Raw genomic sequence first — 27,060 nt, forward strand, 5'->3', positions numbered from 1 at the left:
ATTCATCTGAAATTTTTAATGTTTTATGAAATACAACTCATATGAAAAGACCTAATTTTACTTTCTTCCAAAACAACCATGCTAAGAATAATTATAATTCCATTCATTCTTTTCTTTCGAGACAAGGTTTTTCTATGTAGACCAGGCTGACCCCAAACTCAGAAAGATTCGCCGGCCTCTGCCTCCCCTGGTGCTAACACCATTCATTCTTTACCATTCTGAAATGTGTAAGATAAATGCATACACTGAATTCAATCCACACTATATCTCCTATTCTGTTACGGGTTTTGTTTCGTGTGTGTGTGTGTCTATGTTTAGGCATGTCTGCTGTGTGGTGCGCTTTTGGGAATCAGTTTTCTCCTTTTCTACTCTGGGATCTGATGACCCATCTTGGGTCATAAGATTTACATGGCAAGTGCTTTTACCTGCTGCGCTATCAGCGGCTCGTGTTACAAATTCACCCAGTATTTTATAATTGTTATAATTTATAATTTTATAATTGTTATTGCCAATGTCCCCTCAATGGGGAGTTTAAGACCCCCCCCCCTATTATGGGGGATTGAATTTAGGACTTCATTCATTCATACTGGTCAAGTGCTCTGACAACTGGCTATATCCCCCAGTGGTTATCATAACTTTTCAATGTTTGTTTTAATAGCTGGCAGTTCAGATAATAAAGATAATCTGAATTTTAAAATACAAAGCAGGCCTCTTACATCACTCATTTTTTATTTTGTCTTTATGCTTTTGAGATTGTCTCTCCATGTATCCCAAGCTGGCACTGAATGCACAATCCTCCTGCCTCAGCTTTCCCTAGAGCTAAAATGATAGATGTAAACCCCATCCCCAAGTTCCTTTTCTCACTCTTATCAGGACTGTCATTCCCACCCAACAAGCCCTTTCAGGTTTTCAGCGACTTCACTGCCAGTACAGATCTATAACTTTGTCTCTCCATTGAGAAGGCAGGAAACTGAGGCTCAGTGGTGCGAGCAAGCTCTTTACCCAATAAAAACAAATGGCCCAAAGAGGTAAGTTTAGAGTTAGAACAGACTTTATATTTCTAATCTCTGTCATAAAATGTTTTTTCCAAATATCCTTAGGAATCAGGTGTAGGCTGGTGAAATGGCCCACTGGCTAAAAGCACTTGTCCAGCAAGCCTGATGCCTGAGTTCAGTCCTGGAGACCACATAAAAAACCGGACGTGGTGCACACAACCATAATCCCCACATGCACACTTAAAAATAGAAGACAGAAACGGGAGAATCACTTGAAAGCTCATCACAGGTCAGACAGCCTGGAATACACAGGGTAGCAGACACAACAGAGACCTTGCCTCAACAAGATAAAGGAGAGACATGACTCCTGAAGGTTGTACCCTGACTGCCACACATAGACATGGCACACGCATGCACACACATGCAATAGTAAAAATAAACTTTAAAAGAAAGAACCATACAGCCCTTGTGTGATAGTGCAAACTCTAACTTAGCAGATCTGGAGTGGAGCCTGAGTCAGCATTGCTAATGAGACCTGAGGGAAGCTGCCTCTGGGAGTGGATGCTCTCACGTAGAACGCACCACTAGAAGCCCACCCAGCCTGGGCCTTCTAGCTCCTTAAGGATATCAAGGCAGTTGCTCTGTTCCTGAAATCCACCACGGTGTAGCTGGTCACAAGGGGATCCACAAAGCTGATCATGTGGTGCTGGCACATCTTCTGCTCCTGGGCAGAGACCTTATTGGTGATGATGTCTAGCCCTTCATAGACCTAGGAGAAAGAAAGCGAATGTGAGAAAGTCATCGCCCTCCACAAAATACACACTTGATGAGTAGAAGTGACTGTCTAGTTCTCCCTTCAGCCAAATCCTTGGCTGACCCCAAGCAACAGGTCTAGCTTGTGTCTGGGAACCAGGCCAGGGGTACAAAAGCTAAGTCATAGAAAGAATAAAACAGAGCGCTAGCTTGCTTGTCACACTGTAGTTGTTAGCCTGGCTTAAAGATTAAGGAAGTATGTAAATCCATGCCAGGAGAAGGAACGCCACTCCGAAGCATCTAAAATCGAACAGCTTCCTTATTTATTCTACTTATCACAGGTCTCCAGAAAAGGGAAAGTTTTGCATTGTTCATAACTCTATTCCAAAAGGCTCAGTAGTTCTTGGATTTGAGGGGCTCTAAAACGCTTTTAGGATTCATATAAGATAGGTTCCATCTTATGAAGAAGTGGCCAGTCTATGCAGACACATAAAACACGCGCATTCTCCCCGTGGCCTTGTGCTCAATGAGTGCTCAGGGCAGCACGCACATTGAAACACGACGGGCGGCAGCCCACGTGCAAGCTCTTCATCTTCACCTGCCAGTTCAACTAAAACGTCACGTGTTCTTTGTCTGAACGCAAAGTCTCTGGTGGAGACCCGATTTGAGAATACTAGTCTGAGACCAGGGATGTTTGGGCTGAAATGTTCTCCCTGTCATCACTGATCCTACAGGGAGCGCTGAACCAACAAACAGCAAGCTCCGCGGAGTGCACGGGATGCTAAAGGCGGTTGGTTTGTCTCGCACTTCCCTTTACTTACCGGAGTGTCAAGCAGCTAGGACAGTGCTATGGGTACCAGGGAGCCCTGGCACCCCGCTGCCTCAGATCAATCCTGGCTCTGCCACTTACCAGTTTTTGTTCTCGGAGCACACAGGCACTAACTTCTCTGAACCTCAACCGCTCCTAAGTGCAGTGGAGATAACACGAACTCGGAGGGCTGTGAGGCTAACATGGCTTCACCCACATTGAATGCACTTCGTTTTCACCCGGTGCTCACTAAGCACTGTGAGGGGTGACACACACTCACTCCATCTGTGTCATCCGCTCCCCGTCCACACTTCCTATCGGACCCTCACATGGCCGACCTGCCTTGAGGAGTATCTTCTAGAGCAGCTTCTCACCTTTCCTAACGCTGCACCCCCTAACGTGGGGACCCCACCATAGAATTATCTGTGCTGCTAATTCATAGCTGTAACTTTGCCACTGTTAGGAACCATAATGTAAATATCTGGTATGCAGATGGTCTTAGGTGGCCTGTGAAAGGGCCGTTTGATAACCTCAGGGGTCATGACCCACAGGTTGAGAACCACTGTTCTAGAGGCCCTTAAGATGGCAAGTTTGAAAAAGTAAGTGCAGCCAGATGTGGTAGAGCACACCTTTATCCCAGCACTGTGGAGGAGAGGAGGGCAGAGCACTGAGTTCAAGGTCAGCCTAGTCTGTGGGAAGAGTTCTAGGTCAGCCAGGGCTACACAGAGAAACCCTGTCTCGAGAAAAAAAAAACAAAAAGAAACAAAAAAAAAAAATAGAAAAGCAAACACGTAAGCATAACTTCAGCCAAAGGAGCCCCAGTAGGCCTGTGTTACTAGAAACAGAACTGCCTACCATGCAGTTCAAAGTATTTACAAAAGCCAGAAATATCAGGAAAAGTGAAATCACAGTTTAACTTGTAGTCATAGAGTTAAAAACTATAATTAAAAATCCATAACTTATAAAAAAGTAATTTTTTGCAGGGGGGGGGTGGGTGTCGAGACAGGGTTTCCCTGTTAGCAGTCCTAGCTGTCCTGGAACTAGCTCTTGTTGACCAGGCTGGCCTCGAACTTATAGAGATCCACCTGCCTCTGCCTCCCAAGTGAGTGCTGGGATTAAAGGCGTGTGCCACCACTGCCCGCCAAAAATAAAAATAAAAAAATTGTCATCTTTAAGCGATTTGTTAATCCTTTGTCTACTACAGCATCAGATTAATCAGGACAGGACATAAAATATGATTTGAATGAAGGTGGTGGCACTCACTTGTAATCCCAGCACTGGAGAGGCTGAGGTACAAGGATTATAAATTCAAGGCCAGTCTGCACTGCGGGGAGAGCTCCTATCTCAAAGCAACAAAACTCGGACGCACAAAATGATACACGTCACTTAAAGTCTGAGTCACGAGGCTTCTTAGTGACGATCACAGAATACACGACTACAGACTAGGTCTGCTACAGCGTCACTGGTGATTTAACCATATTGTAGTGTTCTATACCTAGTTGCTGGAGGTTGACCTACACATCACTGTGTGACTCTATGCAACTGAAAATGCACGTGCAGGAATGAGGGAAGGGCAGACCGGCAACACCGGCCAAGCTGCCCGAACTAAAGCTAGGTGACAGACACGGGAATTTAACCTACTACTTTTGGTCTCCATCTCTGTGTTTCTGTGTCTGTATCTCTGTGTATCTCTGTCTCTGTCAAAGTCTCTCTCTGTGTGTGTCTAAATGTGTGTGTGTGTGCACGCGCACGTATGTGCATACACACATACGTATACTAGGGAACAGTCTTACACTGGAGGGTAGAGGTAGGAGAACAGGACAGCTCAGTGAGTGGGTAAAGGCACTTGCCACCAAGCCTGATAAGACCCTGAATTTGATCCCCATCTTCCATCTCTGACCTCCACATGAAAGCCATGGCCTGTACGCCAACCCCCACACTAAAAGAGCAAATCTAAAATAGAGCTGGAAATGCTGTGCTTGCCTAACACACACAAAGTTCCGGGTTCAGTCAACCGCACACTGCAGTGTGGGGGAGAAACACATGGTGGCCTATGCTTGTTGTAATCTCTGCACTCTGGAGGTGGAGGCAGGAGGGTCAGAAACTCAAGGTAGAACTCTGAATTCGAGGTCAGCCTGGTCTACAAAGCTGTGAGTTCCAGGACAGCCAAGGCTACACACAGAGAAATCTTGTCTCAAAAAAAAATAACAAAGCCAACAACAAACTAAATATATTTGAAACAAGATAGTTTTAGTCCAGCTTAAACCTCATCTCGTATTAGTTAAATCCCAGTCAAGGTTTCACCGAGCAGCTCTGGCTGGTCTGGATCTTGCTCTGTAGACCAGGCTGGCTCTGCCCTCCGTGTGCTGGGATTTCAGGTCTGTGCACCATGCCCAGCTTATTTGTTTGTTTGCTTGTTTAAAGCATCAGGGCACGTGCCTAGCAAAGGAAAGGCTTCCTAAATTAGAGTCTTAGCACCACAAGAAACAATTAAAAATAGGGTTGGGTAGTGGCGCACGCCTTTAAACCCAACACTTAGGAAAGAGAAGCAGCAAGTGATCTCTGTGAGTTCGGCGCCAGCCTGAACTACAAATTGAGTTCCAGAACAGCCAGGGCTATTACACAGAGAAACCCTATCTCTTTTTTTTTTTTTTGGTTTTTCGAGACAGGGTTTCTCTGTAGCTTTGGTGCCTGTCCTGGAACTAGCTCTGTAGACCAGGCTGGGCTCGAACTCACAGAGATCCGCCCGCCTCTGCTGGGATTAAAGGCGTGAGCTACCATTGCCCGAGAAACCGTATCTTGAAACACAACAATAACAACAACAACAACAACAACAAAATTACCAAAAGAGAAAGAGGGAAAGAAAAGAAGAAAAAACAGTACAGAAAAGCAAATGCTAAGAAGGATGTAAAGAAACTGGAACTTTTGGGACACTTAGAAATTTAAACGGTATATACACCCCAGAACAGGGCAAAGCTCTCAGGCTCTGGGCTGGCTCTGCAGTTCCTGGCTGACGTCACTGAAATCACCAGGCCTCTAAGCTGACCTTACAGACCCTTCCCTACCGCACAACAGCTCCTGCTGGCTACAGAGTCGGCTCAAGGCCAGTTTCACCCAGTGTGTGCTAGAGGAGAGCAAAGGGAGCATATCAGGGGTCTCCTCTTGACCACATCATGGAATCTGTCATCTGGACAACAACCAATTTGACAACCAACTAAACCAGCAAAATAACAGCTGTACTACTGATGAACCCACCAGCTAAACCTTCACCCACCATACCTAACCAGCTATAAACTTCCCTGTGGATTCTCCTCCCATTTCTCAGCCACGCCCTCTGCAGAGACTCCGCTGTCATTCGCTGGAGGTGACAGTCGATTTCTCCCTGCGGCTCTTCTACACCTCAGCAATAAGGAAGGCTGAGACTAACATGGCCTTTCTCTGCTCCATACCCAGATTCCCCTTCAGACTGAAGACAGCATGCGCAAGACCCTGGAAAGCATCCTCTCCTACTACTGCAAGGACTCTGCCTGCACCTACCAGGCCCCAAAGGCCTTCACATCCAAGGCATCGCCCAGTCTCTGGGCTCTGCCACAGTCCAGACCTGGCCACAAGGGTCACTTCTGTGAGCGTCCCTCATAGCCAGTACAGCAGCAGCCCCAAATTCCTAGGCAATGACAGTGGTAGCTAGGAGTTTGTCAGCACCAACCACAAGATCAGACAGCTGCAAGACAGCTTGTCTCTCAAACACCTGCCTTGTCCTTCTTGATGCCATCTGTCTGCCAAGTCGAAGAAAATATTGGTAACAAAACATGGAGTCTTTCCCCTTAAAAGTCTGCATGGAAAAAAATCTCTTATGATGAGTTGTAAGACATCTGAGGTCAGGCATGTAGTTCACAACTATAATCTTAGCACTCAAGAAGTGGAAGGAAAAAAAACCACAGGTTTAGGCCAGCCCTACAGAGCAAGCTCCTGCCTCAGAACAGAAAAATGAGCCAGGTGTGGTAACATATGACTTTAAACGCAGCCTGGTCTATGCATGAGGTCCAGGCCAGCCAAGACTACATTATGAGACCCTGTCTCAAAAATTAAATAAAATAAGGAGGAAGAGGAGAAGGGAAGAAAAAATAACGACCAAAGGGTCCTATGGTTCTCTGACCTGGCCCTGAAAGCCAAGATGAGATGGCAGGAGCTTGGCTATCTGAGCTTTATGATCCCCATACAGAAGAAGCTGAGTTGCCACCAGGGACATACAACAGGCTCCCAGCCCACTGCCTGCAAGGCCACCATGAAGCTGAGTGCCCATGCTCTAGCCTACTTTCCTTGGCATCGCTGTATCAAAGTGACGAGCATGAAGGGCACATGTGACTCATGGAGAGATCAGAGTTCTCTGATTTATGACCTCATCCTGCACAGGCTGACAGACAACCCACAGGCAACCCCAGACCATGCCAGAGCCAACCAAGACAGCTGCAGGGGCAGCTGTGGCCTGCCAATGGTTTATCTCTGAGGTCTAACAGTTCTTCCTCTCTCTGCTCTGGGGGACTAGCAACACAAGTTTTCTGAGTTCGTGGTGCTAGAGTTCAATTTGCGGCCTGAGTACAGAAGCAGGGGAGTGGAGGTAAGGCAAGCCCCACTGCCCGGACCTCAGGTTTTCAGTTCAGCTTTGCTGTCTCTCTACTCACCCCAGGTAGCTCCTGCCTCAAATACCCTCTGTCCTCCACTGAAGGGCTCCTTCAGGTCTCAATAAAGAGTCTGAACAAAGTGTCTGTTCCCATGAGTCCTTCTCTCTGGCCCTGTTATACTTGCTAAACCACGTTTTTCGTAGCTTTGATTAAAGTCCATCAGCCTCTACAAGTAAAACCTGATAGACCGATATAGACTATGAAAAAACAAACGTGGTAAGAGTCAGGGGCTGGAGAGATCGCCCTGCAGTTAAGGCACTTGTTGCTCTTGTAAACGATCTGGCTCCAATTCTCAAGACCACAGAGCAGCCCATAACTGTTACTGTGGTTACGGTTCCAGGGGATCCAATGCCTTCCTCTGACTTCCTCTGGCACTAGACACACACATGGTACACACACACACATGCAGACAGACAGACACATTTAAAAAAAAATCTTTAAAATCATTTTTAAGCGGGGCAGTGGTGGTGCACGCCTTTAACCCCAGCACTCATGAGGCAGAGGCAGAGGCAGGCAGAGCTCTGTGAGTTCGAGGCCAGACTGATCTACAAGAGTGAGTTCCAGGACCGGCTCTAAAGCTACAAAGAAACCCTGTCTCGAAAAAACAAACAAACAAAAAAACTTTTTTAAATGGTAAAGCTAGGATAATAATGTGGAAGTTCCTCAAAAAATAATAGAACTATTACATGACATAGCAAATTTCCTTTGGGTTTATATCCAAAATAATGAAAGCAGGGCACTGAACACATATTTATGTCACCATGTTTATAATAGCATTATTCTCCAAAGCCAAAAAGCAGAAGTGACACCAAATACCCACGAACAGATGAGTGGAAACACACAATGGAGTATATTATACATCCTAAGATGGGATATTATACAGCCTTAAAAAGAAGGAACTGTAAGCAGGGCGATGGTGGCACACGCCTTTAAGAGGCAGAGGTAGGAGGATCTCTGTGAGTTCGAGACCAGCCTGGTTTACAGAGCTAGTTCCAGGACAGGCTCCAAAACCACAGAGAAACCCTGTCTCGAAAAACCAAAAAAAAAAAAAAAAAAAAAAAAGAAGAAGGAACTGTGATTTGTGTTAAAACAAAGACAAGCCTTGAAGACAAGCGACTGATGAGCGACACACACCAGCCCTAAAAGGGCACAAGCTTCTGAGGCCCCATGAACATGATTCTATTCACACAGGGCAACTGCAACTGCAGCAGACGAAAGCAAACTTGTGATCACTTGCCACCATACTTGACATTGAGTTTGGCCCCGAGAATCCACTGGTAAATCGTGCAAGTTGTCCTCTAGCCTCCATATGCAAGCCATGGCATGTGTACGTGTATCCATGTAAAATGCAGATTAAATATACAGAGCTATGTATACTTATTCTGAATTTATTACTTTTACTTTTTATTGTTGGAGACAGGACCTCATGCAGCGCAGGTTAAACTCAAATTCACCTTGTAGCTGAGGCTAACACCTTGAACTCACAGAGATCCACCTGCCTCTGCCTCCCGAGTGCTGGGATTAAATGTATGCACCATTACCACCTAGTTTATTTTTTGTCTGTTAAAATCAGCTTGCAAAGCTAAGTAAAAACAGGGGGTTGGATGGCCGGCTTGGTGGTTAGGAGTACATGATGTTCTTTTTTTTTTCTTCTTCTTCTTTATTTAATTTTATGTCTGAGTACTCTGCAGCATGTACACCTGCTTGTCAGAAGAGGGCATCAGATCCCGTTGTAGATGGTCATGAGCCACCATGTAGGTGCTGGGAATTGAACTCAGGACCTCTGAAGAGCAGCCAGTGGTCTTAACCGCTGGGCCATCTCTCCAGGCTCAAGCACATGATGTTCTTGCAAAAGTCCTGAGTTCAAGTCCCAGCACTCACTCAGGTGCCTCAAAACTGCCTGTAATTCCTGAACCAGGGGAATCTGACACCCTCTCCTGGCCTCTGTGGGCACTGCACTCATGTTATATGCAGACAGCCATGCAGGCAAAACAGGCATTCCTGTAAAAATAAATGAATAAACAGTAAAATCCCAAGAATAAGCATCTACTCATTTGCATTAAAGATATTTAAGCACACCTAAAGGGAGCTGAAGGCATACACGGCTCAATGGGGAGCAAGCACTTGTCTAGCACATCCTAGGTTCAACCCTTGGTACCGCAGAGAGAGAAAAATAGAAACAAAACCTAGGAAAAATCATTTTGTAAAGTGCTATTTTGGGGCCCAGGTTTAAGTGACATCCGTATCTCAAATGCCACAGTCATGCTTAGAATTTTATCATTTATTTATTTTTCATGTTTAGGACATTCTTTTACCAGGTCGCATTAGACCTGTGGCTGAATGCCTCGCATACACTCTCATATACAGTTCCAATTAGCTTCAGGGTGCTTCTTAGAACAGTTAGTCTGGAAGCTGAAATAGCTAAAAAGAAATCTTTCAAAGACAGCCAGTCACTCGGCTCCATTCCCCTGTTCCCAAGGGAACCTGTGACAGGAGCACACAGAAGTGGCTGAGGGACATGGGCTGGCAGAGCGGTCGTGAGTTACTCCCAGCACTACATAACTGAGAGTGGTGGGACATGCCAGTTATGACAGTACTGGTTTCTTTGTGATGGCTGCAATGTTCTCAGAATTTAGTTTAAGGAAGAGATGGTTCAGCAGGTAAGTGCTTGTTGCCTGATGACCTGAGTTCAGTCACTAGGACCCACGTGAAGGAAGGACAGAACTGGCTGCTGTGGGTTGTCCCGTCACCTACATAATTTGTGGTACACACAAACATGCATGGGTGCACACTAAATAAAGGTTTAAAAATGTTTTAAAAACAATTAAAATTAGAGGTTTAAGTCAGTCATTCATCTAACCTGCCTTGTCCCAGCACACATTTACTAAGAGCCCATTACCATCGGGTATTCTGTCAGATGCTGGGTATGCAAACAAGGTTAAGAGTTCCTGCTGGGCATGGTGGAACCTGCTCTGATCCCAACTACATCTGGGAGGCTGAGGCAGGATGACTACACGTCCAAGATCAACCTTAACAACTTAAGACTCCACATCAAAATAAAACTGGGAGGGAGGGAGGGAGGGAGGGAGGGAAGGAAGGAAGGAAGGAAGGAAGGAAGGAAGGAAGGAAGGAAGGAAGGAAGGAAGGAAGGAAAGCAAATTTGAGAGAATGTAGTTAGTGGTCCAATGCTTGCCCAAAATGCCTAATGCTCCCTACCAAAAAAAAAAAAAAAGAGTTTCTGTTCTCATTGCGGCCAAATTAGTCATGCTTGCAAGAGACAGATAAAAAAACCTGTAACAACAGAGCAAGCAGCATAAGCACTGATTAAAGCTGGTTACAATGGTGCACACCTACAATCCTAGTACTTAGGAAATAGAGGTAGAGAGATCTTGAGTTGAAAGCCAGCCTAGGCATACACTAAAATTAACTTAATTTAAAAAAAAAAATCTTGGGAGGCTAAGGCATGAGGACTGCTGTGAGCTCAAGACTAGCCTGGACTACACAGTGAAGTCTAGGACAACCTGGGCTAAAGAGTAATGTGCTTCAAAAATAAATAAAATGTTTAGGGCTGGAGAGGTGGCTCCACAGCTAGAGCACTTGCTCTGCAACCGTGGGAATCCTGCTCTAACCAGGGCAACAACAGGATCCCTGCAGCTCACTAGTTTCCAGCCTAGCCAAGAAAGGACCGGGTTCAGGGAGAGACTCAGACGAGAAAGGAAAAGGCAGAGAGTGATGGAAAAGATCTGTGCCTACGACTAGTCACGCACGATGTGAGCATCACAGGCACCTGCCCGAGGTATGTGTGTATGCAAGCATACACACATAATTAATTGACAGGTTTTACAGTTCTTGAGATATTAAAGTTTGTGCAATGTAGTAGTCCCTAAATACCACGTGAAAACCACTGAACATTAAGCCAGGCAGTACTGTCACACCTTTTTAATCCCAGCATGCAGGAGGCAGGGGCAAGTGGAACTCTGTGAGTTCAAGGCCAGCCTTGTCTGTAGAGTGAGTTCGAGGACAGCCAGGGCAACACAGAGAAACCCTGTTAAGGAAACTAAACAAAACAACAAAATCAAACATTTAACACTGAACTGAACTTTATAGGGGAATACATTTCTGTCTTGCCTGTTTGATGGTTTATTTCCAGAGTGAAATTTTTCCAGGAAAAGGCCAGGAAGCTTAAGAAAATTGACCTCTCTAAATCAGCAGAGCTGGAATACCCAAAGATGTTAACAAGGGTGGAGATACTATAACAGAAGTGAAGGAAGCCAGATGAACTAGGAAGTAGTAACTGTCAACTGGAAGCCAGGGGACACTTGGTGGTTGCCTGCAAACACAGCAGCTATCAAAATTTTAGGACTGTGGACCAGAAAAGATAAATAAATCATGATAAACAGAAGAGTCCTTTGGGGGGCTGGAGAGATGGCTCAGAGGTTGGGAGCATTGCCTGCTCTTCTGGAGGTCCTGGGTTCGGTTCCTGGCGACCACATGGTGGCTCACAACCATCTGTGGTGAGGTCTGGTGCCCTCCTCTGGCCTGCACCACGGACAGAGTGTTGTATGCATAATAAATAAATAAATATTTAAGAAGAGTCCTTTGGCCCCTCCATCAAGCATTACCTGTCCCAATGTCAACAGGCCCTGAAAGGGAGATCCTGTCAAGTAAATCCACCTGAGAATCTCTTCCCAGATCTTGAGGGATCCATTTAAAGCTCCAATCCCCTAAGGCTGCCATCCTGCAGGGTGCACCCATGACTGTGGTACCAGCAATGCCCTGGCCCTAGGCACTCTGGAGTTCCGACTGAGCTGGCTGGCTTAGGACACCATAGTGTAGCATCTACAGTAAGAGGAGAGGCTGCTCCCTAAGTGGGCTCTTTACTTCCAAGTCATTGGCCTGTTATGACTTCATTTCCCTCCCTCCCCACATTAGATCCTGCGGTCCTCCAACCACATTCTTTCCTACCTAGAAAACCACGATCTCGGTTTACAGACCAATACAACCACCACCACCCTTCTTTCCGCACTGGCCCCACCTTCAAGTGCTCCGTGAATGTCATTGAAGTCACAAGGAACCTGCCTGCCCAAAGCAACACTGCTCACTCAACTTCCAAAACAAGTTCTGGAAAAGCAGCAATATACTACTGCTGAGTGCTCCTCTGGGTTCCCACAGCACCACTCTCTCCAGGTTTTCTTCTCACCTCACAAGCCCTTCCTCAGTCTCCTTTACTGACCAGTGATCTATTAGCAATGCCTACCACGGGAACACTACCGTCAAGCGCAGTCTTTATGGCATGTGCCAGCCTATCCACAAACTCTCTGGATACCATGGCTTCTACAACTGTTTTTGTGCTGACAATTCCCAAGCCTGTATCTGCAGTGTAGGTCTTCCTTGTGCCAGGCCTGTCCACGGAACTGGACATTTCCATCCCAGTGAAAGTTGCCTGCAGTGCAAGGAAGGGCTCAACAGCATAGGGCTCGGAATGGATGGCAAGGCTCAGGCTTCTCCACTCACTAGACGAGCCCCGTTATTTAACCATTGTGCTCCAGACTCTCCACATACAGAGTAGGGTAATCTTAACCCTAACCTCCAAGAGTTCCTATCGCAATGAAATGATTCACATAAACAAAAGCACTTGGAGCACAGCCTTCCTTTAGAGGCAGTCGTCATGCGTCACCATCCTCACCCCCAAACAGGTACCTAAAATCTGACATGCCGCAAAATGAGCTACTTATCTCCTCCTGTGTCTGAGTAAACCACCTAGGCAACAAATCAAAATCCTTAAAGGGTTCCTGGTACCTCTATTTCTCTCACATTCCCTATCTACCTCAAATTTTAAAAACCTCATACGGGTTTTTAAATTATTTGTTTGTATGTTATTTTTTGAGGCTCGGTTTCTCTGTGTAACAGTCCTAGCTGTTCTGGAACTCAGTTTGCAGACCAGGCTAGCCTTGAACTCATAGAGATGGCCTGCCTCTGCCTGCTGGGATTAAAGGCGAGTGCCACCACTGCCCAGCTATTTATTTATTTTTTGAGACAGGGTCTCACTGTGTAGTCCTGGCTGTCCTGGACAATTCTATGCAGACCAGGCTGGCCTCAAACTTACAGAGATTCATCTGCCTCTGCCTTCTAAGTGCGGGGATTAAAGTCATGTGCTACCATACCCAACTCATGCTAATTTTAAAAAACGACCAACAGGGCAGTGAGATGGCTTGGTGAGAAGAGATGTTTGCCACCAAGCCTGACAACTTGTCTTTGAATCCTGGAACCAACAAGATAAAAGGAGAAAAAAAGACTTCTAGTCAGGCATCCTCTGACCTCCACATGCACACCATGGCACAAGCATACCCACACACTCATACATATATATAAACACACAAAAATTAAATGCAATAAAAATCTGAACACTTACCACCATCATAACAAACTGATCTACACGATTGCGCTACATTATTCTATTAGCTACCTCACTGATTTTGATCTTCAAAGTATAATCTCTCCAACAGAGGTCCACATTATACTTTTCTATAAAGAGAATCAGACTCCATCCAGCCCCAAACTCCTTCAAACCATGTCCCTGTGAGAGCTGAGCTATCCTCAGGGCCTCCCCACCTCCCCTCTCTGCTCCCACAGAACCCTCATTTTCCACCATCACAGAACTTACTATATACGACTTCAGAAGTTTCATCTCCCTGCTTCCGTCTTTCTGTGAAGAAATCACAATATATCCCGTAGCCCCAGGTTACAACACTGCTTTTGCAGCCATGTTGCTGTAATACCCAATCTACACAAATCAGCTTGTGCTTTGGCCAGGCCACTCTCTCCCCGGGAGCCTAGTGTTTCTTGTATCTAACCACTTCAACAGTCCAAGTTTCAGGGGGGCCGGGCGGTGGTGGCTCACGCCTTTAATCCCAGCACTTGGGAGGCAGAGAGGCAGGCGGATCTCTGTGAGTTCGAGACCAGCCTGGTCTACAAGAGCTAGTTCCAGGACAGGCTCCAAAACCACAGAGAAACCCTGTCTCAAAAAACCAAAATATAAAAAAAAAAAAAAAAAAAAAAAAAAAAAAAAAAAAAAAAAAAAAAAAAAAAAAAAAAAACAAGTTTCAGGGGATGGGCTGGGGTGGGGGTTGAACATAAGCAGAAAAGGATGAAAAACTCTTTTCCAGAATACTGGCACTAGAAAATGTGTTTTGTTTTATAAGCTAGAGTCTCACTATACAGCCTTGACTGACCTGGTACTCTCTCCGTGGGTCAGGCCATCCATCCTCCAGCTGGTGGCTATCCTCTATGGAAGTCACCAATACTGGGATTATAGAGTAGCACGTCCACCTAGAAACTGAGTTTCCTTTTATCAAATTCAACTAAGCAGATGCTCAACAGCGAAAGGGCTGGTCTCACCCCGCTAACTTCACTTTCTTCAAAGGTTACCTTTCTAAATTTACAACTTCTCTCTTTTTTAATAATTTACCTTATTTTATGTGCATTGGTATGAAGGTGTCAGAGTCAGCTGTGAGCCACCACGTGGGTGCTGGGAACTGAACACAGATCCTCTGGAAGAGCAGCCAGTGATCTTAACCACTGAGTCATCTCTCCAGTCCCAAATTTGCAGCTTCTCTTGGTTACAAAGAATGAGTGTGCTACAGAATCATGGCAATTAGGCCTTTTAGCTTTATTTAGCAAAATTCAGCTGAAGGGCTTGCTCAGTCGTTAAGAGCAAGCACTGCTCTAGCAGAGGATCCAAATTCAGTTCCCAGCATCTATAATAAACGGCTCCCAACTACCTGTAACTCCAGATCCGCAGGATCCAACACCCTCTCTGGCCTTCATGCGCACCTGCACTCAGATGCCAGTACATACATTCATGCATACACATAATTAAAATAAATCTTCTTTAAAAATGCAGCTGCAGTCATGCTAAACGATTCGTATGCAGACAGAGATGCTCAGGCCAGGTCTGGTGACCTACTTCTGACGCTGTATTCAGTGATATCTGAGCAACTGAACTACCTGGAAGTGTGTGTCTGAGTTAGAGAAGGCAGCTGTGTATACAGTATAAAGGAGCAGGCTGTTAGCTTTAAATTCAGGCAGCTTACCCATCTGGAGCCTTCAACTGGCAGGTTAAGCATCTAATTTTTATGCTGCCTTAAGTTTCCTCATCGGTAAAGTGAGGCTAATGAACACATTACATTCTTCACTGAGTAGTCTGATAATTAGCTAATATATGTAGTGTTTAGAACAGTGCCAGCAGACGGTAAGTACTACATTAACTGCATGGCATTATATTTAATATATTTAATTACTGGTGATTAAACATGATTTTCCTTGGCTCTTGGAGGTGAGCCCCCTGGCAAATACTTGAAAGAAAAGAACCACAATTTACTAGAGCTAAAAGTGTAACTGGCCTAAAAGTGTTGGGAGGCAGGACAAGTGCAGAAGGTGGTTTCTCCTCCTGCCGTGTGGTCCTCGGGCTGGGCAGCAAATCAATGGCCCAGGAATGAGGCTATTCCAAACAGACCCCAGTGCCCTTCTTTTGGCTATCAGACTATTCAAATACTGATCCCCAAGGAACTGGAATTTCCCCAGGAATCCTGTGCTGGGAGAAGGAAAAGGCTGAACGCTAGTATCACCAGATGAGGAACTTGGCTGAACCCTAGTACCAAAGATGAGGAACTGCATTCCTAGGAAGACATATCAGAGTTCCAACACCGTGCTGGATCGCCTGCAGGCAAGTCTGGAGACGAGCTGGTGACAAGGCAGCAGCAGCACACCTTGACTAGAATGGGGGGGGGGTCACTGGATCCCATTCTTTATCTGTTCCTCTTCCCATTGTGGCCACATTGCATAAATCTGCTAGCCCTGCTGTTCACTGTGTTTGTCTGTTTAACTGGCCTATTAAAGATGGGTGCCAGGCATCAGGCAGTGGTGGCAGACACTCTAATCCCAGTACTAGGGAAGCAGAGGCAGAAGGATCTCTGTTAAATTCAAAGTCAGCCTGGTCTACATTGAGTGTTTCAGGCTTCATAGTAAGACTATCTCAAAAACAAACAAAAGACAAGAGGCTAAACTCAAGTATTAGGGCCCTAACAGCTCCAATAACAAAAGGGGCTTTAAACACTAAGACTAACATACCCAAAGAGAAAGCTGAGACCCAAAGAGTCATGACTTATCCAAAGTTATATCTATCTATCTATCTATCTATCTATCTATCTATCTATCTATCTATCTATCTATCTATCTATCTGGGCTAAAAGAGTAAAACCCAGCTTTCCAGGGAAACAAATGTGTCTACCAGGTAAAAGGAAGACCTCAGAGTAACAACAAACTGTAGATTAGGAAAGGATACTGGCTTTTGAAGTTTGCCATCAACAGTTGCTAGGCATTAACCAATAGCTTTTGATACTCCCCAGTGACCTGCAGTGACCCTAACGTGCAGCAAAGGCTACAAGATGTAAATAAGGAAAGAGGAGGGTGGGGAATAGGCTCTGTGAATACAGCACACAAGCGCGAGGACCAGAGTTTGGATTTCCAGAACTCACATAAAGTGCAGAAGTGTGCGGCAAAGACAGCATCCTGAGCAAGCTGGTTAGCTAGAGTAGCCACAACTGGCACACTCCAGGTTCAGCAGAGGACCCTAGTTCAGTAAGTAAAGAGGAGAGGAATGAAGAGACCCGACATCAACTTTGGACTTCCAAACACCCCACATACATGAACACACATAGACACTGCCACACAAACACATGCAAACAAAAGAAAGAAATGAAAGAAAGCGGCAGGCAGAGAGAGGAGAGGGGAAAAGACAGGGACAGGAAAAAGCGTTGACAAAGAAGGGCTTCATGGTCATCTGCAATGGTCTACAACAACGTAGGGAGCCCTGGGGTGGTCTGAATAGGAACAAGCCCCAAAGGCTCATATATTTGAAAGCTTGGCCATTAGGGAGTGGCACTACTTGACAGGGATTAGGAGGTGTGGCTTTGTTGGAGGCAGTAGGGAGGGTGGGGGGAGCCTTGGGGGTTTCAAATCCTCAAGTCAGACCCAGTGTCTCTACCTTTCTGTCTAAGTCTGTTTGCTTCCCTTCCTTCCCTCCCTGTCTTCCTGGTGCTTGAGGAGTCTGTTGCAGAACTCTCAGCTCCTTCTCTAGCACCCACTCTGCCCTGGGTGCTGTCCTGCTTCCCACCACGACAGTGGACTGAACCTCTACACTGTAAGCAACCCTCAACCAAATGCTTTCCTTTCTAAGAGTTGCTGTGGTCATGGTGTCTCTTCATAGCAATAGAACATTGACTAAGACAAACCCCAAGGTAAGGGAGGAAAACAGGTATGGTAGCTCCAGCCTTTTTTTTTTTTTAAGTGTAGTACAGACTGGTTCAAATTCAAATAGATCCTCCTGTGGAAGCCTCCAAAATGTTGGGACTACAAATATGAGTCGCCTGTAAACTCCACCACTTTAGAGAAGCATAAACTTCAGATGTGAATTGTTTTTAAAAGAATTAACCTACAATAATATGCAAATTATGTTTGTATGACTAAAAATGGGGGTGGGGCAAATGACTAAAAAACTAATACACAAGACAATACCAACCAGGTATATCGGCACAAAGCTATAGTCCCAGCTCTAAGTGTTACAGCTCTGAGGGAGAATCTCCCTCAGTGGAAGTGTTACAGCTCTGCAGTGAAAAGGTATCCTGGCAGTTGAGAGCCAGGGAATTCCCCAGTCTTAAAGCAAAACAAACCTCACACAAGAGATTTATTAGGAGGGAAAATCACAGGAGGGTGGCTGCCTCTGCTCCAGCAAGAAGCAGCAGGAGCTTCTTGGGATCTTTTGGGCGAGCAGTTTTCCAGGTTGGAGATTTCCAGGATGGGAATTGGTGGGATTTCATGTTCAAGGACTGGTGGGGTTTCGCAAGTTTTTTTTCACCAGGAAGTAGGCCAGGACCTTTTCCTCTACACCAACTCTGGGGAAGTGGAGTTGGGAGGAATAAGGAGTTCAAACATGGCTACATTGTCAGTTTGAGGCTTGCCTAAGCTGCAAAAGACTCTATCTCAAAAAACAAAAACAACACACACACACAACCACTACCACCATCACCACCAACAAAATACCAAGTATTACACCCAGAAAAGTCTTGCAAATCAACAAACATACAAATGAAAACCATTATAAAGAATACAGCGACTAAGAACAGAAAATCCAAAAGCAGAAAAATACAGATGGCCAATCCATATACCCTTGAAAAGGCAACTGCTGCCACTAGAAAAAGGAGGACGAGGGGAAGGCAAGCAGGCTACTGTTTACCAGACTGACAAAAACAAAAGAGATAATACAGGGTTAGCAGAGGGCAGTGGCAAGGAGACACAAACTTTCTTGAAAGAAATATAATGCAATACATGCAGATCAACTACAAAAGACAAACAACCAAATTAAAAGTAAGCAGCCAGGGGGCTGGAGAGATGGCTCAGTGGTTAAGAGCATTGCCTGCTCTTCCAAAGGTCCTGAGTTCAATTCCCGGCAACCACATGGTGGCTCACAACCATCTGGAATGAGGTCTGGTGCCCTCTTCTGGCCTGCAGACGTACACACAGACAGAATATTGTACATAATAAATAAATCCGTGCTAACTACAGCACTAGCAGACTGACACAGGAAGGTACCTACAACTCTGAGACTAGTCTGGGCTAAACAGTTAGTTAAACAATGCTTATAATGCATATAGAAACACTGGATCTAATCAAGAGCAAACACTGTCGCAAAAAATCAAAAAAAAAAAAAAAAAAAAAAAAAAAAAAAAAAAAAAAAGTTACAAAAAAGAAAAATAAATAATAAGCAAACAAACAAGCGAGGGGCTACAGCCCCATGGCACAGCACTTGCCTGGCCTATATGAGATCACGAGTCTCCCCTGTACTGGACAGGAAAAGTTAGCAACTTTTTCAGAGTTTGGGGGCAGGGCTGGTGTTTGTAGTTCAGTGCTAACCTAGCATGGGTTCCATCCCTAAGCCTGGGGGGAAAAGGTCAACAAAACCATCGAGAATCATTAGGGAACTATACAAGAAAACTGAAGTTAGATACCACTTTCACAAGCACTAGAATGGCTTTTTTAAAAATTTATCATGTATACAGTGTATACAAGTCAGAAGAGGGCGCCAGATCTCATTACAGATGGTTGTGAGCAGCCGTGTCGTTGGTTGCTGGGAACTGAACTCAGGATCTCTGGAAGAACAGTCAGTGCTCTTAACCACTGAGTCATCTCTCCAGCCTCCTAGAATTTTTTTTAAAGTAACTTTAAATTTATTTAGGGGCCCATACCATGGTGCCTGTGTGGAGGTCAAAAATACTTTTCTAAGTCAGTGTTCTCCTTCCACCAAGGCTGGGCAGATGGCTCAGCAGGTAAAACTATTTGCCCCACAAGCCTGACAGATCTTCAGACACTTTGATCTGCTCAGAGCTCCTGCTGTGGGAGGAAAAGTGGAGACAGGCCAAGCTCACAGTCCAGGGAGGCCAGCTTTCCTGGCAGACCAAACAAACTCTCTGGTGAAGGAAAGTAAAGGATGAGAAACGACTCTGACTGCACAGGACTGCCATGGCACATGTATGACCCATCACCACACACACATACCAGAACTATAGACTGCAGCATCCATCGGTTACAAATGTCCACCACAACTAAATCAGGATGGGGAGTGGGGACTGAATGTGGCGGTGTACGCTGGTAATAGGAGTATTTGGGAAGCTGAAGCAGGAGGATAACAGCTCAAGACCAGCATATGTTCTTGCACGCATGTTTGCACACTTGTGCTCTCCCTCACACATGCACTCAGGTGAAAGTAAAAGGAGCTTCCTACTAAATTCTGCGGCTAAAATAAGACTACACAGTATTGTAGTTGGTAACTTTGGTTCGCACAGAAATAATTGCTGAGACTACTTTTCACATTATAAATTTCATTAAAAAGTAAATATATTATAGGTATTCTATATTTTCCTTTCTAACAGGGTCTCATATAGCCCAGGCTAGCCCCAGACTCACTAAGTAGTCAAGGCTGACCTGGCAGTCCTGATTCTGTCTCCACCTCCAGGCATGTGCCACCACATCTGGTTCACTGTGGTCCTGGGGAAGGACCCCAAGCTCTGGACTCATGCTAGGTCAGCGTTCTGCCTGCTGACTGCTACATCCTTAGCCAAAATGTTGCTTGGGAAGTTTTGCTTGTTTGATTTTTTTTTTTTAAATATTGTTTAGTGGTTGGTTTGGTTTCTTTTTAATGTTTTTTTATTAGTAGGTGAGTGTGTGTGATGTGTGTGCGTAGGTGTGGACACATGTGTGCAGGTCAGGCGGCAATACAGGGAATGTCTGTCCGGCTTCGTCCGGCTTGTCCTCTCACCCGACACCTCCGTGATACACTGAGACAGGAGCGGGTCTCGAGCCTGGTCCTTGACCTACAGATGGGGACTTTACCCACGAATGTTGCTTTTCCAGTTCAGGATCCAGTATAGGATTCCGTATTGCATCTAATGGTGTGTCGTCGGTCTCCTCAAGTCAGGACAGCTTTCAGTTTTCTTTATCTTCATGTCCTTGGTGAGTCAGTTCTTTTCTTGACCGTCCCTCAATTTGAGTTTTGGTTTCTCAGAATTAGACAGCTGATACTTTCTTCACTGCATTATATTAGGAATAATCAACACGAGTTATTATCAGTGGAGGGAACTTCGACCATTTAACTAAAATTGTATTTGTCTTGCTATTTCTCTTTCCATGCTACTCTGCCTTCTCATTTCAGTTATATCACAGCATCTGGCCAAGTTCCTTAGAAATGAGCTGCCAAAACCATCCAACGCTGAATGGAAGAGGAATTACAACTTTACATCCCAGCAGGACGGATGATGGCAGCAGGCCAGGATGCTTGTAGAAAGACAGCAAAATCAGGACAGTGGTACTGGGAATGGTGACACGTGCACTCTGGAGGCTGAAGCAGGAGTACTATGAATGTGAGGCTATCCTGGGGAAAGGAGTGAGACTGTCTTAAAAAACAAACCTGCAGGTTAAGGGTGGCTAGCACTGAGCCTTAGGATCTGAGTTCAAACCCCAGAACCTGCATAGTGGAAGGAGAGAACCAACTCCCACAGGTTGTCCTCAGACCCACCCATGTCCCATCCCATACGTGCACTGGGGCACATACATAAGCACACACACAGAGAGCCACACACACATGAAAGAAATACAAATTAAAATTCTAGAAAGAGCTGGGCAGTGGTAGTACACACCTTTAATCGAAGCACTTGGGAGGCAGAGCGAGGATCTCTTGAGTTCAAGGCCAGCCTGGTTTACAGAGCAAGTTCCAGGACAGCCAGGGCTACACAGAGAATCCCTGTCTTGGGGGTTGGGAGATTCCAGAAAGAAAGCTCTACCCAGAGCCCTGGCCAAGATGATGCAGTAGAAAGACAAAAAGTCTAAGCTGTCACCCAGGAGTTTTGATTTGGTCCCTGCTCATCGCAGAAGATGGAAATGTTGAATAGTTTCTAGGGAGAGGATTAAAGTCAATGGGAAACTGGAGATCTCAGGAATATTCTCACTGAAGGCTGGGAGAATAAAAATCACAGCTGTTTCCGAGAGCAGTTCTCTAAAAGGCACTGAACACCTTACCAAAAGATGCTTCAGAAGAATCCGGGCATCTGACAAGGAGACTTGTCTCCAGCTATCCAGGGAACCAGGTGTGGCCACTTGTGACTTCTGGCCTGTCTGTCTGAATGTAACCGAGCTACGTGACCGGAACCACGCGGCCTGCGAGATCCCGTACCCTGCCCCTCATCCCTTACCATATATAAACTGTAACCCGTCCCTAATAAACTGAGGCCTTGACAAAGTTGCTTGGCCTCGTTCTTCTGTCTTAGCTCATTCCCTTCCAGGTAGCGCCCCTCCGAGACCCTGGAATAACTGGATTGCGGGTGGGTTACTAACCCCTAGACTGAGTAGCCCACCCAACGCAATCCACAGAGACTGACTTTTACTATTTCCAGATCAGTCAAGATGAAGCTGGGTGAGCATCTGAGGACTATATGGCCTTTGTTCTTTAATAAAATGCAAGTATGCTAGAGAAAGAAACCTAAAAACAGACTTCAATTATCAATGAATCAAAATCATTGTTCTCTAAAAAAATTCTAGGGAAAAAAATGTCTAATTCATTCAGCCATGCAAGCGAATGCTCAGAATCCAAGCTCCCTCTCTGACCCACTCTCCACTCAGCCAGGGTCACTCTCACTTCCCTGTTTATACCCCAAACCTCATGGTATGGCTTTTAAGTAGCTCAACAATTTGTTCCTAGGATCTGTGTTTTCAGTTTCACCTCCTACGACAGTCCCTCAAGAATCCTGTGTGCCAGAGGGCTGCCAGCCATTCCTGAAGTGGAGAAGGACGCGTGCTTCTAAGGAGATGGGAGACAATGTGATGTCTTCGTTATGCTGTTTCCTTCTTAAAAAATAAGTTTTGGTTTATTTATTCTAGATTATGAGTATTTTGCATGCACATATGTATGTGCACATGTATGCTGGTGCAGGAGGAGGTCAGAAGAGGGCATGGGATCCTCTGCAGGGGAATTAGATGGTAGCGAACCATCTCAGACACTTAACTGTCACTGAAGCTGTAGGGCAGCTCACAAACCTCAGTCTCAAGCCTCATGTGTGCTCTCTCCCCTGTGGTTTCTATCAGCCAGCAGTCACTTCTCCTTTCTAACATGGAGGGTCTCCCTGTAGTAGCAAAAAGTGACCACATATGCAGAACCTACACAAAATAAAACTTTATTTAATATGGAAGTAAACCAAGTGACCTAGAAACCCATTTCTCTCTGTCTCTCTCCACGAGTCAAAAACATTTTAAATTTCCTTTTTGGCCTCTAGTCACATTTCGTCATTTTAAAGGTTGCAGCCGCCGGCAGTGATAGAAATCCTCTGGACAGGACTTGTCTCTCCTGGTTAACAGGTCTTTGTGTCTTTGATCTGAGTCCTAGGAAGCCTTTCCTATCCTTCCCCATGCCTCCCAGATCTCCCTAGAGCACTATCAGACAGACAGTCCTTTAGTACAGAACACTTCCTAAATTATGTCCCAAAGCAGACGAATAGAACACAGAGTTCCAGTCTTTTAGCTGACACACAGCCTGCTGACTAGCCGCTCTGCCTCTCTCCTGTAGCTCTGGGAAAACACAAAGGGAACTGGGCGCCTATGTCTGACAGCACTTCTCCCAGGACCCGAAGAACTGAAGCACTAGAGACATTTCCTCTCTACAAACCCAAACAGAATGCTTTATCTCCTCTGAGCATACACCTGGCGGTCTCCGTTTTCAAGAAGGCAGTGTACACGCTCGGCGACCGCCTTCAGGTCTCGCGGTCACTGAAGGCAATGCACTCTGCCTTGGATTTGCACGCCAAGATGACAACCCAGACTGAAAGGAAGCCCTTCAGGATCATCTTCCCGCACTGCGGCAGACTCTACCAGATCCAGTTCCCAGGCGCGCAGATGTCTTGCGGTATGAGCTCTGGGCGGCTCTTTAATCTTCCTGCACGTCAGTTTTTCCATGCTGGAAAGCAAGGATTGTGTTACTGGCCTCCCCTTGAATCCTGACCCTCATTGCTGAGTGAGAATATGTTTCTATACACTGAGAATCAATTGAGATTTGGAAAAATCACACTACTATCAGTACAAAGGGTCACTTCTGAAAGAGCCACACCGAAAAGCACAGGAGGGACCCTCAAAGAATCGCTCTGACACCCCAGCCCACAAATCTCAGGCCTAAACCAGAGTGAGGCAGGCCCTGCAGATGCTCAAGTCATTGCTCATCAGGCTCTCAGCACAAACGCCCACTTCAGACCTGTAACCCTTAGCAGTATGCTGCTATTACCTCAGGGCTGAACTTCAGCACTCCCTTCTTTCTCCCCAGGCTGGCTTCATACTCATGGGAATCCTCCTGCCTCAGCTGAAGTACAAGTATTTAATGGCATAAGCTGTGCTATTAAAATATTTATTCAATGCGTATCAAAAAGTCTTCCCTAGAAAAGTTGCTTGTAAAAGGTGGCAGTGGGTCAGGCAGTGGTGGCACACACCTTTAATCCCAGCACTAGGAAGATCTCTGAGTTCAAGGCCAGGCTGGTCCACAGAGTGAGTTCCAGGACAGCCTGGGCTACACAAAGAAACCCTGTCTAGAAACAAAACAAAAATCTGGAAAGTCACAAAGAAAGATGCCTGGCATCAATCTGTGTGTGTGTATGCGGGCACGTATGCATGCCAATCTGGACTTACACGAGACACTATTTAAATTTCATTTAGTTACTGGCACATTTCTGAACATAAACATCCAAGGAGCACATCTAGATGGAATACGAAACTGCAAAGATAACAGTCACGGGGACTATAGTCCAGCTACTTAGGAGGCTAAGGGGAAAGATCACTTGAGCCCATGAATTTAATACCAGCCTGGACAATACAACAGACCCCATCTGAAAACATAAACAAATAAAAATAAATTAAAACTCTACTTGGAAACTTGAAAAGCCTTTCTAATTATCACTCTCCACGCATCTCGCTTTCATCTACGGCTGTTAACGAGGTTTCCAGCACTGTCTGGGCTCCCCACAGACTGAGTTTCTCCTCTGTCTCAATAAACATCCATCTTGGGTACCAACTTGATACTAAATTCTATATTTTTTTTTTTTTTGGCTATACCAAGCTTAAGTCCCTAAGAACACATCCAGTAACCACTAGTCCGCTCAATATTCCATCTGATATACATTATGAATCTCTTTTTTGGTAATTAAAAAAAAAAAAAAAACTCTACTAACCAGGTGGTGGTGGCGCACACCTTAATTCCAGCTCTTGGGAGGAAGAGGCAGGTGTACTCTGAGTTCAAGGTCAACCTGGTAGACTGAGTGAGTACCAAGACAGCCAGGTCTCAAAAAAACCAAAGAAAAAAAAACCCAAACCTCTACTCATGGGGAAGGAGAGTGTACTGTGCCACAGAATCTGTATGGAGCCAGCTGACAACTTTTAGAAGTCAGCTCTCTCCTACCACATGCTGGGGCCAGGGATCAACCTCAGGTCCTCAAACTTAGCAACAAGCACCATTGTTAAACCATCTCAACGGCCCTGTCGTTTGTTCTCTGAGACAGGATCTCATGTAGTCCTGGCCTCAAACTCACTATATTGCTGGGAATGACTTGAATTTCTGGTCTTTCTGCTTCTGCTTCCCAAGTGCTGTTACAGTTTGTATACTGCCTAGTCAGGCTTTACATTATGAATCTTAAGGTGCATTTTAGATCCTGATTAAAATTTAGCATACTCCCATAAGGGATGACTGAGAGCATTCATTCCCTGTGACTGAATCCTACAGCCCTTGCCTCATCTAAAAAGGAAAATCCAACATGTAAAGCAGAGAACTATGCTCAGTAACAGATCTACAGGTCTTGGGCACAGGTCCTGAACTGTTAAATATATCTACTTTATGTTACTTACAGGGAAGATATAACAAGAGGATCAAGGGACTCGAGAGATGACACACAGTTAAGATGTACTGCTCTAGCAGAAGATGAGTTCTGTTCTCAGCACCACATGGCAGCTCACAACCACCTAGAAAACCAGCTCTGGGGAATCTAATGCCTTCTTGCTCCCACGGGCATCCCATATAGGAAGCATCCATACAAACAATTATTACACATAAATTGAAAATAATTGTTTTTAATTTCCAGAGTATAAAATCTAGGAGTTAGAGAGATGGATCAGTGGTTAAGAGCACTGGCTGATTAAGAGGACCTAGCCTTGATTCTCAGTACCCACATGGTGGCTCAGAGCCACCTGTTACTCCAGTCCTAGGGGATCCAATGCCCTCTTCTGCTCTCCACAGGTTACCAGACAAGCAAGTGATAGACAAAGATGCATGCAGATAAAACACCCATACACATAAAATCATAAGAATAATTTTAATTTTTTTAGAGAGTATAAAGCCACAGCAATGGTAGCGCATGCCTGTAATCCCAGCATTCAGGAGGCAGAGGCATCGGATCTCTGAGTTTGAGGCCAGGCTGGTCTACAGAGGGAACTCCAGGACAGCCAAATCTACACAGAGAAACCCTCTCTTGAAAAATCATAAAGGGAGGGAGGGAGAGGGAGAGAGGGAGGGGGGGAGAGAGAGAGAGAGAGAATGTAGTAGCACATACCCACAACCCCAACATTTAGGAGCAGGAGGAAGGAAGATGAGGAATAGGAATTCAGTATCATTCTCTGGGCTCTCCAGTTACACACTCAGTTTGAAGTGCTCCTTGAGACCTTCTCTTCAAAAAGACATTTTGTTTACATATTTATAAATTATATTCTGTGAAAGCACTGAAAAGTATCTCTAGGGGTTGGAGAGCTGGCTGAAAGGTTAAGCGTTCTTGCTCTAGCAGAGGACCCAAGTTCAGTTCCCAGCACCCAAATGGTGGCTCACAGTCATCTACTATTCCAGTTCCAGGGGATCCTATGCCCTCCCCTGGCCTCTACAATACATATATGTAAACAAACATACATAAAATAAACATACATTTATGCATTACATAAAAGAAAAATTACATACATAAAATAAATCTTTTTTAAAATAGTATTTCTATTTGAGAAGCTGTACAAAAGGACTGAGTTCGGGGCCAACCTGGCCTACACTGGGAGGAAACCCTATTTCAAAAAACAAAACAACAGCAACAAAAAGCATCCCCTCCTTTCACTGGCTAGAAAGTGCGCTCTAGTTGTAGCAGAGCACAATAGTGAGCAAAGACAGAAAGCAGAACTGGGTGTAACTCTGCACACTCAGTCAATAGGACAT

At 45.2% G+C, this 27,060-nt stretch overlaps 1 protein-coding gene across 3 annotated transcripts in view; it reads right to left on the minus strand.

Annotated features, from left to right (window-relative positions):
- The window catches only part of Trit1 (tRNA isopentenyltransferase 1), a 46,852-nt gene that overhangs the window by 15,083 nt on the left and 4,709 nt on the right, over nt 1-27,060 (minus strand). For all 3 annotated transcript variants that reach the window (XR_007595250.1, XM_050161345.1, XM_050161344.1), the window contains exon 2: nt 1,622-1,764. Coding sequence is in view for 2 of the 3 variants with exons in the window: in XM_050161345.1 (XP_050017302.1) it covers nt 1,622-1,764 (143 nt within the window). In the remaining variant the exon portion in view is untranslated. The remainder of the gene's footprint in view (nt 1-1,621; nt 1,765-27,060) is intronic.

The sequence above is a fragment of the Alexandromys fortis genome, unplaced genomic scaffold (genome assembly GCF_014885135.2).
Source record: "Alexandromys fortis isolate MF-2015 unplaced genomic scaffold, M_Fortis_MF-2015_v1.1 scaffold_122, whole genome shotgun sequence".
Classification (NCBI taxonomy): domain Eukaryota; kingdom Metazoa; phylum Chordata; class Mammalia; order Rodentia; family Cricetidae; genus Alexandromys; species Alexandromys fortis.